General features: G+C 42.8%; 1 protein-coding gene across 1 annotated transcript in view; it reads left to right on the forward strand.

Moving 5' to 3' along the window:
* The window catches only part of NANS (N-acetylneuraminate synthase), a 64,955-nt gene extending 47,446 nt beyond the window's left edge, over positions 1-17,509 (forward strand). Inside the window, exons 2-6 of the mRNA XM_073549651.1 lie at positions 6,522-6,737; positions 7,545-7,644; positions 9,421-9,575; positions 9,862-10,128; positions 16,491-17,509. Of these exons, the coding sequence (XP_073405752.1) occupies positions 6,522-6,737; positions 7,545-7,644; positions 9,421-9,575; positions 9,862-10,128; positions 16,491-16,700 (948 nt within the window). The 3' untranslated portion in view covers positions 16,701-17,509. The remainder of the gene's footprint in view (positions 1-6,521; positions 6,738-7,544; positions 7,645-9,420; positions 9,576-9,861; positions 10,129-16,490) is intronic.
* The last annotated feature ends 1,490 nt before the right edge of the window (positions 17,510-18,999 follow it).

Here is an 18,999-nt window from a genome sequence, read left to right on the forward strand (position 1 = left end):
TTTTGGCCCCATAGCCTTAGCCTGTGACGTCACACGCTGTCAGTGCATGACAGTGTCGGCCCCCTTCAGCCGTACATCCAGAACGCTACTGGCTGGAGCTATCTTGGCTCTGCCCGGCTCTATTCACTACTTGCGCTCCATTTAGCTGAGCTCATTCACTTCATCCTCCCAGCTTGTCACATACTTATCCAGCAATTCTGTGGATCATTCACTGTGATCAGCACAGCACCTTCATTCAGCAGAGTTAGGGTAAGGGCCCCGTCACACATAGCAATCTCACTAGCGAGATCGCTGCTGAGTCACAAGTTTTGTGACCTAACGGCGATCTCACCAGTGAGATCGCTGTGTGTGACAGCAATTTGCGACCGGCCCCACTGCCGGTATCGCTGATCGATCTTGGAAAGCCCTGGACATTTCTTTGATCGCTGGTCTCCCGCTGGCCCTCACGCATCGCTGCGTATGACAGGTGGGAGACCAGCGATCAGCTGGTAACTAAGGTAAACGCAGGGTTTCTAAGCACCGTGCGGTTCCTAGAAACCCTCTGTGTACCTTAGTTACCAGCGCACTAATGCAGGGAGCTGGTAACTAAGGTACACATCGGGTTTCTAAGTGATGCACGTCCCTTAGAAACCCTCTGTGTACCTTAGTTACCAGATCCCTTTATCAGCGTGCTGGTAACTAAAGTAGACAGCGGCGCCGGGCGCTCGGCGTCGCTGGTGCTGATCACTGGTGAAGCTGTCTGTTTGACAGCTCACCAGCGATCACATAGCGACTCACCAGCGATCCTGACACGTTGATATCGTTGTCGGGATCACTAGTGAGTCACTGTGTGACAGTACCCTTAGTCTGCATAAGTTCTGTCACCGCTCATTAGTGTATCTTGCTGGCGTGGTAGATCTGTATCTCCTGTATGCTCTGGGTTTATGTGTGAAAGTCAGGACGTTTACTTTCACTTTTATCATTACTGAACCCTTTCTTGGCAGTAAAAGCACAGCTTCTGTCTAGGCACCAGCAGCTCTTTCTTTCTATTGGCAGCGCCAGTGTATATCTGTATATTAGATACAAAAATGTGTTAATCTCTGTTTTCAAGAAGTGCTACCTATGTATAAAGGGTGATTTTATTATTGTTGAGGACAAGTGTGTATACCTATTCTTAATATAGCATGATGGGTGGTCCAACACCTGGCACCCCCACCATATAGCGGTAATGAGTTTAGTGGCCATTGCTACAGCAGGTTCTATTTAACGAGACATATTAGTTGTGCCATGGTTCTTGCCAAACTGCAACATCCGCGTTCTTTTTTTTACTGGAGCAAGGGTCCTCAGTGTTTGGCCAATATTTCAGTTTTTACAAACGAGAAAAATCACTAACTGCCCCTACTCAAATTTCCTCTTAGAGAGGACGAGGACTTGAACTCTTGTACCACCTATTGGTGGTAGCAATCCTAGGTCACTACCTTTTTAACAAGCTTTGCCATAAGACAGTCAAACCATAAACTTTATTTGCCCCTCCTTAGTGCAAAGCAGGAGATCTGATTTCTGATAGTTTCTCCTATCCATTCATGGTTACATAGGTTGATGAAAAGACCTAGGTCCAAGTTCAGCTTGGCTATAAGAAAAAAAACAAAAAAAAAAAAGGAACATCTCTAAAGATAACAGGTATGTGAAAAGCTGGTGTCTGAAGTTCTAGCTGCATAGCCTGTTGGAACTAAAATTCCTGTTCTGTCTAAGCGTGTGCTTTACACTACTTGCTCCAAGGGAATATTGTGTATTCCAAGAAGTCCACAAGAGCAGAATGCTTAATTTGATTTAATTGTATGCTGTGCTGTTTAGGGTGTAGAGGTGAGAGTTTGTCAAGTGCAGTCTAGAAATTTTTTCTGATGGTAGGCCCATGACGGTTGTAGCTTAGGACCAGACAACCCAGTTGATGAAATGGGTGCATTTTACAAGTCTGCAGTCACAGTGTATAACTGCTGACACGTGAATCCTCAGTGCACGCACTACTGAGGCTGTGTGCCCATGTTGCGGTTTTTTTTTTTTTAAGCGTTTCCGCAGCGTTTTTGCCGGATCAGATGCTGCAGAAACGCTTAATAGAAGCTTCCCATTAAATTTAATGCATTTTTGGCTTCTTGTGCCAATGCATGCGTTTTTAAAAGCCTAGAAAACGCTTAGCGGCTAAAAATGCAGCATGCTCATTATTTTCCGCATAGCTGAGCGTTTTTAACCATTTCCAATGTTCCCAGAAACCGCGCGGAAAAAAAACGCATCAAAAACGCGCGTTTTTTGCGCAAAAAACGCGCGGCAGTAAAACACGCGGTTTCTGGGAAGGAGTCTGGTTTTCTAAGTGTTTATAAACGCTAACGTGGGCACATAGCCTGAGGGTTCTCCAGTGTTGGTACCAGGAACGGCATTCGTGTGACTGCATGTATGTAATATGCATACTCCCCGTCTCGTCGGTATTTGGCAAGGCGTATGCATGTCGCTAACTTGTGACCACCGACACCAGAGGATCCTCACAGCATGCAATATGAGGATTCCAAGACTGCAGACTTGTAACGAGACTGGACAATGGTCCAGTTTCATGGTGCCTAATTCAGCAGGACTAGTGCTCTGCGATCTAGCCTTGATAAAGGGGCGTGTAGGAGTAAGGCACTCCTGTTTCCTTAAGAGATGAGAGCGTCACGCGAGATATCCTGTGCGTTGCTCATTCCGTTTCTGGGTAAGGATTGCCACAGCTCATCATAAATTAGATGAACTGTAGCATCGCAACCCCATCCCGCCCTAGGTGTCGCGCAAAAAATGTATTTTGAGGGTTATAAGATAAATGTTTAGATTCCCATTCGGAAGGAAGACTGTTCCTCATCTGATATAAATAGGGCCTGATTAATTATTGCATTTGTGCCCATCTATGTTAATAATAATAACTATTATATTTTTGTCACCATTTATGATCAGAAAGTCAGAGTTTTGTTGCAGATGTTCTTTGCTCCCCCCTCTGGAGTGACACACATACACTCCCTGACAAAAGTTGTCGCTTATCCATGTTATGTAAATAAAAGCTTCTAACCGGACGTTAAACTCAATCATTGGTTGTAAAAATTATTCTTTTGAAAGCTGAAACTCTCCGAAAAGTGGTTTAGGTTAAGAAAATTGCCATCAATGCAGAAATATTGATCATTTAATGAACACAGAATGGTCAGATTTTGGCAAGACAAAAGTTTTGTCGCCCACAGAAAGTAATGTGATATTCAAAGAAATTAACTTAAATTACAAATATATGTTGCATAACATTGGTGAATGAAGTGGTGGTGCTATTACAGTCATATTTAATATTTTGTGTGACTTCCATGAGCTTGATAGATAATGCAGTCTCACATGCCTCCCAGAGTTCATCTAGATTCTTGGTTTTTGTCTTCCAAGCTTCCTCTTTCATCATACCCCAAACATGCTCAATGATGTTCATGTCTGGTGACTGGGCTGGCCAGTCCTTGAGCACCTTGATCTATTTTGCTGGAGGAACTTTGTTGTAGAGATGGATGTATGAGATGGAGCACCATCTTGCTGCAGAATTTGACCCCTTTTATGATTTGGAATATAAGAGGTAGCTAATACTTCTTGATATTTTAGGCTATTGATATTGCCTTCCACCTTGCAAATGTTTCGCACACCCCCATACTGAATGTAACTCCAGACCATGATCTTTCCACCACCAAATTTAACTGTTTTCTGGGTGTATTTTGGATTCGCATGGGCTGCAGTAGGTCTCCTGCAGTATTTGCGGCGGCTGTGGTGTAATTCTACTGAAGATTCATCAGAGAAATCCACCTTCTGCCACTTTTCCAGCTTGCATTTGTTTTAGCAGGCAGTGGGACTTTGCAAATGCCACACGTTTTTTTATTTGCCTTTTGTTTAGTGCTGGCTTCTGGGCACTGATTCAACCATGAAGTCCATTTTGAGACAGAATCCTACAAACTGTTCTAGTTGACACAGGGACTTGAGGTGACCAGGCCTGTTGGAGCTCTGCTGCAGTGGAAGAGGGGCTTGCTTTGGATTTTCTAACCAACACATGTTCCTCCTGAGCTGTTATCTTGTGGGGTCTGCCGGACCTGGACTTGTCAAACACATCTCCAGTCTCTTCGAATCTTTTTTTAATTCTTTGTACTTGACGCTGAGACACATTAAAGGTGCCAGCCACCTCTGCAGTGGATCTGGTCTTCAGCCTCTTGATAATCCAGGCTTTGGTCACAGGGTGGATTTTGGCATGTCAGAGCTCAAGTTTCAGCTCAAGTGAAGGTCTGGGGTGCTGGGTTTCTTTTTATACACACCCACTAATTAACCGATCATTTAGTGCGCACAGGTGAGGAAGTAAACTAGGACTGGGTGCATTATATGACCAGGCGACAACTTTTGTCTTGCCAAAATCTGACCATTCTGTGTCCATTAAATGACCAATATTTCTGCATTGATGGCAATTTATTTTCTTAACCTAAACCACATTTCGGAGGGTTTCAGCTTTCAGAAGAATAGTTTATACAACCAATGGATGAATTTAACGTCAGGTTATAAGCTTTTATTTACATAACATGGATAAGCGACATAACTTCTGTCAGGGAGTGTGTGTGTGTGTATGTATATATGTGTGTATATGTGTGTATATATGTGTGTGTGTGTGTGTATGTATATGTATGTATATATATATATATATATATATATATATGTATATGTATGTGTGTATATATATATATATATATATATATATATATAATCAGATTTTCTGGTAAAAACTTTGTACCGTCTGTCAAAACATGTTACTTACTATTTGACAGTGAGTACATTAAGAGAAAAGGAAAGAAAAACTGCCGAGATGGCAAATGATGAATTGAGGCCATTAAGTAATCTTTACGAATATTAATGGGTACACCCTACACAAGTACACATTGCTACGCATACATGTTTGTATAGGGAACCTGACTGATTAATCACATTGAAGATTCATAAATGCACTGCAGGTCAGGTTACACAGCGTAAGGCAGGAAAATGAAAAGTTGGCATGAGATTTCGCAAACTCATCGAGGGAACGTTAAAGGAAACCGGTCATGTGAAACACTGTTAATGTGCAGACATGGTTAATCGAGCCCCCGGCACTGACTGACAGCAGCTCATTACTAGATCCAGCTGTCTGTCAGTGCTAGGGACAGCTGCCTCTATACATGGCGTTGGCTGAGTCACCGCTGTCTCCACCCCCATGACTGAGACCAGAACGTTACCAGGAGGAAAAAAGTTAATTTCCTCCTGGCAGTGGGGCTCAAGTGCGGTCAGCGGGCAGGCTGAGAACACTATTAACCCATACCTGCAGGTTAATAGCGTTTTTTCAAATGGCCGGTTCCCTTTAACCTAAATTGAGTTTTGTTAACTTTTCAATCGCCCATCATTATGATGGGTTGTCAGTATCAGATTGGTAGGAGCCCAACTCTCAGTAACCCCACCAGCTAATTGAAGGGGGTGCAGTGCACCAGAACTGGCACAGCTCTCTTAATTTGTGTGAATTATTGAGCTCCATGCCATACAGGGCAGCAAAAAATGGCTGTGGCCATTCTGAGGTGCCAGAACTGCTTCAGTTAGCTGATCAGTAGGAGAGGAGAGTGAGATCCCCCATTAAACTGATGTTCATGACCTAGACAAAGGATGTCGCCAATATCCAGCCTTAAAGGGGTTGTACCACTGTAAAGTATACATTTAATTAGCAGAAAATGTGTAACTGTTTTTGCAATTTACAGTTAAAATTATGTTTCCTTCAAAAAAAAACAACCTTTCATCCTCCGCAACGGGCCCTCTGGCATTATTCCGTCTGCGCACTTCATCTGTCCTTTCCAGTGAACAATCAGCTGGCTGCGCATGCGCAGTTCCTGTCATCAAGAGCTACATATGACTGACTCTCACTGTGCGCACAGGATTCTGGGAAGTGCGTGTAGTGATGGCAAACACACTTCTCACACAGGTCCGACAGCTGGGTGAGGTCGTTCTGCTCCACCTGCAATTGTTGTCAGCCCTGTGTTGGCGCAGGTAGCATCTGGCGGCAATCAAGCAGGTGACGCAGAATGATCTCACCCAGCTGCTATCACTGCACACACTTGCCAGCGTCTATGAACGCAGGGGACGTCTCTAATACATTTTGCATGCTGGAGGTGCACACATCTGTCAGTGGTGGGACACTCAGAGCTTATGGATATGGGGGACTAAATATCAGCAGGTTTGTTAGTCCTCCGGTGGTCTCCAGCTGATATGAGACTTTTATCAAAATTACCCCAAGCAGCCCAGTAAGTGACACATTACTGGAATTGGGGTCTCTGTCTCTATCATATGCTGACTTCAGATTAGTTGGCAAAAACCTGGTGACAGATTCCCTTTAAGGCTATGTGCATAATGGTGGTAAAATATGAACAGTTGATCTGGCAGAAATTGTTGGTGCTTCTAAAGTCTCCAGTGATATGTTGGTTTCTTAGCCTTGTTTCTACCTACAGGAGTGTGGTGCTGACTGTGCCAAGTTCCAGAAGAGCGAGCTGGACTACAAATTTAATAAAAAAGCCTTAGAACGACCATATACCTCACCTCATTCTTGGGGAAAAACGTATGGGGAACATAAGCGCCATCTGGAGTTCAGTCATGACCAGTATCGGGAGCTGCAGAAATTTGCAAAAGAAATTGGCATTTTCTTCACCGCCTCTGCAATGGATGAGGTAAGGGTAGGCCTGGGGACGCTGCTCATTCATTCTGCCCATACACTTATTGGAACTACTGCATTACACATCATATAGATCTCAGGTATGACCCAGTTTTTCACAAATAATGGGGTCTATCATGTCTCATACATGTGAGTAGTCTAAAGGTACTGTCACACATAGCGATTCACAAGCGATCCCGACAACGATATGGATCGCTGGTGCATCGCTAAGTGGTCGCTAGTGAGCTGCCACACAGGCAGATCTCACCAGCGACATAGCAGGGGTCGGGGATCGCTACTTACCTGTCACACCAGGCGATCCTGACGTCCTCCCGCCCGCGTCCACGCGTCGCTCGTCGGCACCACAGGAAGCTGGCGACGAAAAACGGCCCAGGCCATTCTTGCGCAATCAGCGATGGCCAGCGGGGGAGCCGGTCGGAGGTAAGTATCACTCATAGCGATATCGCTGCTGCGGCACAAGACCAGTGACGTTATAGCGATATTGCTAGCGATATCGCTTAGTGTGACGGGGCCTTTAGGCTTCAGCCCGTGATGTGTTGCAAACACTGGGGAATTTGGTAAGGCTGGTGTCTCATTCATTAGCCCTAATTTGCGCTGCAAATGTATGAAAATTCACACTGCACTTAATTTGGAGCATGGTGTTAGGCCTAGATTTAGGCTGTAATCTGCACCAATTTCTGGCTGAAATGGCTTAATTTTAGATAAGTGGCAAGAGGTGTGTGTTTTTGTTATTATTTTTTTGGGGGCTGGGGGTGGAATTTGTCTGCAATTATAATCTGATTTATCTGATAATTTCTTGTAGATGGCAGTAGAGTTTCTACATGAGCTTGCGGTACCTTTCTTTAAGGTTGGGTCAGGAGACACTAATAACCTTCCGTATATAAAAAAGACTGCTGAGAAGGGTAAGTCAAGTCCTTTATTAAACTCGATTTTCCACAGACTTAATTATGATGCTTCCAAAACTTGATATTTGGCCCCAGATGTTTTTTCCTTATTTATTATAATTTGCTTGTAGAACTCCATCAATTTCAACAGCACTTTACAGACATTATCATCACTGTCCCCATTGGGGCGCACAATCTAAATTCACTATCCCTATTGTAGCACCTGCAGCATACCGGAGAACATACAAACTCATTGCAGAGGTTTTCCTTGATGGGATTTGAACCCAGGACCCCAGTGTTGAAAAGATACAGTGCTAACTACTGAGCCACCGTGCTGCTACCTGCTCATTATGTTGCTTGACACTCATGGCTGTAAAGAGATGGGGCTTGCGGAAGAGCTGCAATCACTACAAGTGCTCTTTGAAAACTACTTATCCCACAGGAGCTCGCTTCTGTCCAAGAATTGGATGTTGATTCAATCCTACAATTGATTTAAGTAGCTCAGCCAGTAGAAAATGTCCAAAAATGTGCCAAAAGAACCCCACAGCCCCTGTATTGTACTGATCAGAGGGATCTGGCAGTGCTGGATGATGTAGTTGGCCTGTCTCAAACATGTGTGTGATTGGGGTGGGGGGAGCCATAGGATTTACTAGCAACTGGTCAGATGGTGAGGATGCCCAATAATTGGTGGCTATGTAATAAGTTGTTCTTATGGGAAAACCCTGTTTTAAAGTAGATGAATTGCAAAATATAGGCAGCTTCTGACCTCCTACTTAGCAGCTGTCATTCTGGAAGAGTAATTGGTTCCTTCTAGTCTTTTGGACTCCTACACTTCTAGGTGGGAGGATTGGGAGCAAAAATCCAAGATTTCGCCAATCTGTGCTGTAGGTCTCTTTAATTAAAAAACAAAACTATTTTCAATAAGAATCTGGGTCAATTTAGATGACTAAAAATTCACTCATGGACATGTCATATACTCTACAATATGGCCCAGTAACAAAACCTAAGCAGTGCATACAATTCCTAATGAGCAATGAATGTTAAAGCTTGGTCCCTGAATGAAGATCTCACGGGTCAAGGCTTCAGCAAAAATAATCAAGGAAAAGGGATTCTTGCTGGCCCACCAACCAGGTAAAATGAAAAACCTTTATTCCGGCATGATTAAGCCATATTAAAACAGTGACTTAATTGCCCTTAGTTGTTAATTGTGCCTGAATAAAGGTGTGTTTTTTTATTTTTGTTTTGTTTCCAATTTTACCTGGTTGGCGTGCCGGCAAGAATCCTCAGATTCAGCCTCAGTCGGCTGCAATCATTGTTGCATGGAAGCTCCCTGATCCTCTTGTCTGTTGCACATGTTGTTAACCTGTACAAAGATCTATGTAGCTTGTAGAGAAATCCTTATATGCTACCTGTTGTGGGATTCAAGGAGGAGAAATTCCATTGGTGCAGCCACACAGAGATCTAAGAGTTAAGGGGGCCCACTATCCTCCCCAAAGTAGGTTTGGAAATGTGCATTATGATGAGACCATATATTCCTGCACAAGGGGGCCTTCTGTCTGTCTACTTCTGCTGGGATTAGTTGGGGATTTAATTATGACCGTCATATTGGTCTGGGAGTGATTTGGGTAGTAAGTGTTTTTTTTTTTTTTTTTTTTTTTGGGGGGGGTTTTTTTTTTTGTTTTTTTTTTGTTTTTTTTGTAAACTGAAAATACTGTTCCACATACAGTATGCTTTACACTAATTGCGCTTTATTTTTTACATTTTTAACCTTAAGACTAAATTTTCCCTTCACAGGTCGACCAATGGTGATCTCAAGTGGCATGCAGACAATGGATACCATGCGCCGTGTGTACGACATTGTAAAGCCAATTAATCCAAACTTCTGCTTTCTCCAGTGCACTAGTGCATACCCCCTTCTCCCAGAAGATGTTAATCTACGTGTAATACAGGTGAGATGGGTGGGATGCTTACATGACGATACAATCTTGCATAAGCTTTGAGCTTGTAACTGACAGCTGTGGAAGGAACTGCCTTTTAAATATTTCTTCTGAAGCTTTAAAATGTCATTTAGATGGATTTTACGTGTGACTTTTCGGGAGGGAGTGGAGGATTTGTTATTTTATTACAAATGCAAAGTCCCAAAATATTGACTCTGTAATGTATTAAGTGAAATGGATTTAAGTATTTTTTTTAGATTATCAATCTGATTTTTTATTGCTTTATTTTTACATTTAGGAATTTCAGTCCGTCTTTCCAGACATCCCAATTGGTTATTCTGGCCATGAAACTGGCATTGCTGTTACTGTTGCAGCTGTAGCAATGGGAGCTAAAGTGGTGGAGCGCCATGTAACCCTCGACAAAACATGGAAAGGAACAGACCATCAGGCTTCTCTTGATCTAAGTGAATTGGCTGAACTAGTCAAATCTATAAGGCTGGTAGAAAAGTCAATGGGATCTCCAGTAAAACGACTCCTGCCATGTGAAATCCCTTGCCTCAACAAGGTAACCCCTATAATATTTTTCTTTTTTGTCCATTTAGTAAAGGAAAAAATGTAACTGGATTGGCAACACTTCACTTTTTTTTTTTTTTTTTTTTTACGTTGCTTTCTTTACTCTCAAACTTCATACTGAAAGGGCTGTTTTAACTTCTTTTTTGTGCAATTGGCGTAGTTGACTTGACCTGCAGGTCTGTCAGGTATCTGCACTCCAGTGTTGGTTTCTCTGCTGTTCTCTCCATGTTTGAGAATGAGGTAGAAGAGCAGAGAAGCTTACTTTTAAGGCCAGGGTCACATTTAAGAGTGTGGTTCAAGAGACTCGCTCATCACACTCGCAGGTGTGACCCCGGTCTAAGTAAGGATATATGCCAGACCTGTATTTCAAAACAGCAACTTGAAGCATGAACAAGATAGTAAAAACAGTGCATTCAACATGGAGTTTGAAAGAAAAGTAAACAAAATGAGGTATTGCAGTACATCTCAAAGATTCATAACTTTACAACTTTACTCGAGAATGAAAATATAATTATAATATTCTGAGATGGGGAGGGAAAAGTGTCTGACTTGTGTGAAGCCAGACTGGCCTCCTTAATGACTAACTGAAGGAGTGAGAAAAAATCTGATCTGTAAATTTTTCTCCTCCCTGGAATTTAATTTCTGGGAAGTTTGTCATTAACAAAATCACAAATACTTTGCCTTATTTTCTTGTTGCAAATGAGTAGCCTGATTAACCCTAGTGTATAGAAGTATAGCAGCCTAGTATTTTATACTAAAACTTTTTTTTTAGCCTAAATACTACACACCAAAATATTTCAAGATGTTGCTCTCATAGACCTTTTTTCCTGTATGGTTGCCAAAACCTGTTAACATTATATTGCAAATGATGGGAATTGGTGAGTGACAAACAGTGTGTAAAATATGAATTGAACAAATCACCAATTTTCAAAGTTGATATATTTCTAAAGGGGCTATTGGACATGGAATTCTCACCAGATGCCTGTAACAACCCATCCAATCCACACAGGCAAAGAAATCAAACCATAGCAGTCAGACGCTACCGCTGCTGCTCTTTCATACGGGGGACTACATTTCTCTCATACCCCAAGATCAGACAATAGAGCAGGTGGATTCGTTGGTCTACTTCTATCACCAAAATGTACCTTTCAGGTTATCCCTCAACTACCCTCACTAGTCTTCCCTTCTTTTGAGGTCCATGCCGTCAGACTCTACACCCCCTTCTCCATGCGAGTGGCGCTGGTGTATCGTCCTCCCGGCCCCTCCATCAGTTCCTGGATCATTTTGCCACTTGGCTTCTACATTTTCTCTCATGTGACATCCCTACCCTCATCATGGGAGATTTCAACATCCCCATTGCTCTTCCACTCTCCCCATCTGCTTCTCACCTTTTATCTCTAACCTCCTCGTTTGGCCTTTTGCAGCTTACTAATTCTCCAACGCATGAAGACGGAAACTCACTTGACTTGGTCTTCTCTTGGCTTTGTACAGTGGATGATTTTGCAAACTCCCCTCTCCTGCTCTGACCACAATCTTCTTTCATTCTCTATCAAGAACTGCCAGGCTGCTCAGGTCACCCCCACTTTCCATACTTCTAGAAACATACAGGCCATTAACACCCAGAAACTTATGAAGAACTTGCAGTCTTCATTGGCCCCTATCTCCTCCCTCTCATGTCCTGATTCTGCATTGAAGCATTACAATGAAACACTTCAAAGTGCCCTGGATGAATTTGCACCCCCTATAAATAGAACACCACAACGCAAACGGCGACAACCCTGGCACACCCTGCAAACACGTTTCCTGCAGCGGGGCTCCAGGTGCGCCGAACGTCTGTGGAGAAAATCCAATCTACACGAAGATTTCATCCATTATAAGTTTATGCTTCGAACATACAACACTGCCCTTCACCTCTCCAAACAAACCTATTTCAACACCCTCATCACCTCACTGTCCAATAACCCGAAACGTCTATTTGACACTTTTCATTCTCTACTCAACCTAAGAGTACAGGCCCCAACCACGGAGCTCCGAGCTGACGATCTGGCCAATTACTTCAAAGAAAAAACTGACCAGATTCGACAGGAAATTATCTCCCAATCACCTCATACCATGCACTGTCCTCCCTCCCCCACTGCATCTAGCTCACTCTCTGATTTTGAACCAGTCACAGAAGAAGAAGTAAGCAGGCTCCTTGCATCTTCTTGCCCAACCACTTTCACCAGTGACCCATTTCTGTCACATCTCCTCCAGTCCCTTTCCCCTGCTGTCACCCCTCACCTAACTAAAATATTTAACCTCTCTCTCTCTTCTTGTATCTTTCCCTCCTCATTTAAGCATGCCATCATACATCCACTACTTAAAAAAACATCCCTCGACCAAAACTGTGCCACTAACTATAGACCTGTCTCTAATCTTCCCTTCATCTCTAAACTCCTGAAACGCCTGGTCCACTTCCGTATGATCCGCTATCTCTCTGATAACCCTCTTCTCGACCCTCTCCAATCCGGTTTCTGCTCTTTACACTCTACTGAAACTGCCCTCACTAAAGTCTCTAATGATCTACTAATAGCTAAATCTAATGGTCATTACTCCAAGCTAATTCTCTTGGATCTCTCTGCAGCATTCGACACTGTGGATCATCAGCTCCTCCTCACTATGCTCCGTTCCATTGGCCTCAAGGACACCGTTCTCTCCTGGTTCTCCTCCTATCTCTCTGACCGCTCCTTTACTGTATCTTTTGCTGGCTCCTCCTCCTCTCACCTTCCCCTTACTGTTGGGGTTCCTCAAGGATCGGTTCTAGGCCCACTCCTCTTCTCCTTGTACACTGCCCCTATTGGTCAAACAATCAGTAGATTTGGTTTCCAGTACCATCTCTATGCTGATGACACCCAATTATATGCTTCTTCTCCTGACATCACGCCAGCCTTTCTAGAAAACATCGGCGATTGTCTAAACGCTGTGTCTAACATCATGTCCTCACTATATCTGAAACTGAAGCTGTCAAAGACTGAACTCCTTGTGTTTCCTCCCTCTACTAATGTACCTATACCCGACATTGCCATTTCTGTGTGTGGTTCCACTATTACTCCCCAGCAACATGCCCGCTGTCTTGGGGGTCATACTTGACTCCGAGCTTTCCTTCGCCCCCCACATTCGACATTGGTTCGCCCCCCACATTGGTTCGCTCTTGTCATCTGCACCTCAAAAACATCTCTAGAATTCGACCTTTTCTTACTTTTGACTCTGCAAAAACTCTTACTGTTTCTCTTATTCATTCTCATCTCGACTATTGTAACTCTCTTCTAATCGGTCTCCCTCTTACCAAACTCTCCCCTCTCCAATCGGTCTTGAATGCTGCAGCCAGGATCATATTCCTCACCAATCGTTACACCGATGACTCTACCTTGTGCCAGTCATTACACTGGCTACCCATCCACTCCAGAATTCAGTATAAACTTATTAGGCCGGGGTCACACTAACCGACGCAAAATACGGTCAGTATTTTACATGCGTAATACGGATGAATGGCCCCTAAACAGTGCTCCGTATGTCATCCGTAATCAAGGTGTGGTCGCATATTTTGCGCATGTAAGCATCCGTATGGCATCCGTATGCTGAGATTTTCTCGCCGGCTTGCAAAATGGACATATAATGGAGCCCTATGACAGGGTTTCTAACAGAAACCAAAGAATAGATATAGACACATAGAATGCAATATATATAATATAGTGTGTGTCTATATCTATTCTTTCTTTCTTTATTAAACCTGTCAGTGTGAGTTTACTGTATAGCGCACTGAATTTCTGGCTTTGCTAAAAGACACCGGGTGCGTATTTCTCGCAAGTCACATGTGTGGTCCGTGTGTAATCCGTATTTTTTGCGCACCCATAGACTTGCATTGGCGTACTACGGCCGTAGTACGCTGACAATCGCAGCATGCTGCGATTGGCACGGAGAGTAGAATACGGATGAAAAATATACGGCTGGTGCGAGGGACCCCATAGAGAATCATTGGTCCGTGTCTAATGCGTGCATTTAGCGCCTCTCACTCGGCCGTATTCCTCGCCAGTGTGACCCCGGCCTTACCCTCACCCACAAAGCTCTCCATGGCTCAGCACCACCCTACATCTCCTCCCTTGTTTCAGTATACCACCCTACCCGCGCCCTCCGCTCTGCTGATGACCTGAGGTTAGCATCCTCAATAATCAGAACCTCCCACTCCCGTCTCCAAGACTTTACACCTGCTGTGCCAATTCTTTGGAATGCACTTCCCAGGTCAATACGATTAGTCCCCAAAATTTTAAGCGTGCCCAGAAAACGCATTTATTCAGACTGGCCTATTGCCTCAACACATTAACCTAATCTATCCCTGTGTGGCACAGCCAAAAGTTTTACCATAACCAAGTTCCCCGTATCATGTTCCCACATGCTTTATGCATCCATTAGCCCTCTGTGTCTGTACTGTTACACACTTAATATTATGGCTGGTCCATACAATCAGGGCAACTGTTACCACCCACCTTTCATGTCTACCTCTTTCCTCATAGACTGTAAGCTTGCGAGCAGGGCCCTTATTCCTCTTGGTATTTGTTATGATCTATGTGATTATTGTTATGCTGTAATGTCTATTGTCTGTACAAATCCCCTCTGAAATGTAAAGTGCTGCGGAATATGTCGGCGCTATAGAAATAAAATTTATTATAGATGTCAATAAATTAAATTGTGTAACGTGGTGCGACAAAGTATTTAACACATGAAGAGAGATGCAAAAGCCATACATACAGTCATGACACCAACCTAAGGCTATCAGTAATTTTATAAAGGAATCCTGCCACTTGGCGAAAATATCAGCTGGTTTAATTGATGGCCTACAATGTCTCATTACCAAGGGGCACACAAACCTCATGAGATTGGTTATTTGGTTTTACCAAAGACCTTCAACCTCATTGTTGCAAAACATACTGACGACATTGGTTACAGAATGTCTAAACTGTTGAAGGTTCCAGTGACCAATGTTGAGGCCATAAGCCAGACGTGCAAAGTACATTATTTCACCGCCACAACCAAGTGCTCCCTGCAAGATTTCTGTTAATTCTCTTTGCACCTGTTTGAAGAGTTGTCAAGAGCTAAGGCCCACCTGCGTAGAGCTACAGAGACCTGCAATCAGCAGGTACAATTGTTTTAAAGAAAACCATAAAGCAATGCACTCAACCTCCATGGCCTATATGCATGCTCGCCACACAAATCCAAAGCTGAACAAAAAACATGTTCTAGTGTGCTTAAGTTTGCCCAACATTTAGACAAGCCTTTGAAACACTGAGGAATATAGTCTGGTCAGATGAGACCAAAATTGGAACTCTTTGGCTACCATAATACCATGTTTGAAGGCCAAATGGCACTGCATATCGCTACAAAAAACACCATACCAACAGTGCTGTATGGGGCTATTCTGCATATGACACCGACAAACTTCATATAATTAAAGGAAGGCTGAATGCACAAATGTACTGAGACATCCTTGATAGATCTGCCATCTACCAGGATGATTATGAAACTAGGGTGGACATTTCAGCAAGACAATGATCCCAAACACTGAAATTGAAAATCTCAATTAGTTTCCAAGACAGAAAATAAAGCTGCTAAGAACGACCAAGACAATCTCCAGACCTGAATCCAATAGAATGTTTATGGAAGGAACAAAAGTTCAGAGTTCATAGAAGGAGCCCACACAACCTTCAGGATTTGAAGAGCGTTTGTGTGGAAGAATTGGACAAAATCACACCTGAGCAATGCATGCAACTAGTTTCTCCATACAGGAGGCATCTTGAAGTGGTCATTACCAACAAAGGCTTTTGTACAAAGTGTTACATTTCAGTAAGCTTGTTCAATACTCTTTCCCTGTCATTTCTCATTATTACTCATCTTAATTTATGGATATCTAAGGCTTGATTTATTTGCTTGTGTGAATTTGAATATACTTTTTACTGACATCTAGTGAACATTTCATGACCACAGCAGATTTAGGGAAAAAAAAGGTAACATGTTCAATACTTATTAGCAAGTTACCTATATATGACGGGTGAAAAGTCTTAAGCAATTACTGATCGCATGCACATACCCTCAATATTCAGGAGCTAAGGTAAGATGATGCACCCTTAAAGAAAACCGATAAGATGCCCTCTTTTGACGTGGTAAGGCATATGGATGTGCTGGACCTCATTCACTTTCAGCTGTGTGTAACAGGTTAAGGAAATAAACTTGATTGTATAGGTGAAAATGTGTGCAGGCATACTTGTTGTTGTTTTTAGATTGGCTTTGTTACTTAACTAACTGGTCCTTTGTCTCTTTCAGCTTGGTAAATCCGTAGTGGCAAAAACAAAAATCCCTGCAGGCACTGTGATAACTCTTAACATGTTGACTGTGAAGGTGGCAGAGCCACGTGGCTTTCCTCCAGAGGAAATCTTTGACCTTGAAGGCAAAACGGTTAAGAGAGACATCGAAGAGGATGACTCTGTCACAGAAGAAGCAATAGAGAATTACAACACAAGAACAAAATGTTAATAGAATCTAAAACCTGACCATTATCTAACAGTTTTTCTCCAAACACCTTTTACCTTACCAATACATATTCTATGTAAGTCAATTGCACAGGGTTTTGGGTCTTTTTTTGTAACCAACTATTTGGTGGCATGTAAGATCGAGTTGCTGTACTAGATCTGTTGATTCTAAATGGGTGAATGTGCTGTTGCTTGTACGGCTATGACCAATGCATGGCAATCACTGTTTTGTAAGCAGATTTTGACATTTGCAAATCACAGCACTTTTGTGACTGATTTCTTTAGTTTGAGATATACATTTAAAAAAAAAAATAAATAAATCTATTGAAAGTGGTGGCTCTGCTATGGACCTTTTTTGCTTTTTAGGAATTAACTAGCAATTAGCACATCATTATTTTAATGCTTGTACAGATCCATTGAACATAGAGCATGAGTACAACAGATATCCCTTAGTAAACCTCAACATCACACTTCATACTTTTGAACTGAACCATGATATTTTGACAGCATGTTTACCTGAATATTGGTTAGTTATTTTACTATATTTTCCTGGCATGTTTACATCTAGTGCATCACCACCTCCATTAACAACAACCCTTGGTTTATGAATTTGATCCTTATTTGAAGGGAATCCATAGTGCACGAGGTACCATCCTGGGGAAACGTCCTTTTTGAAATGCAGTTTCTCTGAATGTTCAAAGACTTTGCTAAATGCCTTGTAATATTTGAAGTTGCTCATTTTCAATTTGTTACTGAACTCTTGCACTTTGTTAACAGGATACTTTCTGAATAAACTATCCTTTCCAAAAAGGAGTTTTAAGGTCTCTGCTATTTTTATGGCGGATTAATCTTCTAGGCAGTAAATTTAGAACATGCTATGCAGCAGAGAGGGGTGTGGGGCTTGTGTGTTTTTTTTTTTTTTTTTTGTTTTTTTTGTTTTTTTTTTTGTTTTTTTTTGCTTTTATGTTCAAAATTGTCTGAAAGCATAAAATCTTTGCAAACAGTTTATTCTCAAACTTTTCTTATATCCTCTGGATCAAAAGGCTGACTTTCCATGGAGGGGTATTTTACATTGACCACCTTTTATTGGCCCTTGTGTCATGCCATGGCCCCTGCACTGTACTATTGACGCGGTAACATTCGTCCATCTAATTTCACAATTTCACTTTAATAGGTTGAGCTTCAGCACTAGACTCCACCTTGTATACACATGGCTGTGTCAGATACCACTGTTAAACAGCTGTGGGTGCAGCAGTGTCTTCGTTATTTTGATATATGGTAGTCTCTAGAAGGCTGTTGCTTCAAAGAAATGGCAACCTCAGGTAGTTTGGTGGGGTGTTTTCCTGGTAACTTCTATGGAGACTCCCTTATTTATCAACATCTGTCCAAATGTCACTGCCATATCCATAAATTATGGTGTGTAGTTGCAGCCTGTACAGCTTTCCTTTGCTTTGGGCCCTGATTAATTTAGTTTGGGCCATACATTCCAGCCTTAATGAAGGCATGTGGTGGAGTAAGAGGCGACTGATTCATTATCTGGCAAGCGCCTCTTGATCAGATGCATTTTAAGTGGTGTCTACCTTGCTAGAATTTTTACTTCAGACTGACTGAGGTAAGATTTATGGCATTGGGTATACCATGGCTGGTAATTGGTGATCAGCGAGCGTGCTTGGATAAGGTGTTATCAGAGCACGCTTGAGTACTAATAGAGAATCTTTCAGCATGCTCTAATACTATGTTTGTGTCGCCATGACTGTATGTCTCGTGGCTGTTTGTCACTCTCTCATCACTACTAGTCATGAATTAGATGAGCCATGGCATCATGCCCAAGCTGTGCCCACTTTGACAGAGCTGGCATGAAACTTCATAAATTCTAATATCTTGTGGCAGGTTGGTAACATTCACCCAAGCAAAAGTCCATTATTTGAATGGCATTTTTAGAACTGTGTAATAATATATAGTATAACATAATTTTCTCTAGTCACCTTCCACGACAGCATAGGAGATTGTCTCCACACCCTAATGGGGGACAGGAAGCACAAAGAGGTTAAAAGCCCCTCCCACCTCCTACTCGCCAGTGTCTTTCTGTCCCCCATGGGTCATTGGTAGGTTACCATGTATCCTGTGGGGCTGGTGACTGCAGCTTACCTCCTGTTAGCCAGGCAGTGGTGGTCATGGGCTCGGCCCTCCTCCTCCGTTCTGCTCCCCATCGCCCCATGTCCGGTGATCTCGGGACCTTCCTGGCCCACCTGCGTCCCCACATGGGGGTAAAGCGTGCCAGCGATCCCCGACTGGAGGCCTCC

The sequence above is a fragment of the Dendrobates tinctorius genome, unplaced genomic scaffold (assembly GCF_039654945.1).
Source record: "Dendrobates tinctorius isolate UK_male_01 unplaced genomic scaffold, ASM3965494v1 ptg000160l, whole genome shotgun sequence".
NCBI classification, from domain to species: domain Eukaryota; kingdom Metazoa; phylum Chordata; class Amphibia; order Anura; family Dendrobatidae; genus Dendrobates; species Dendrobates tinctorius.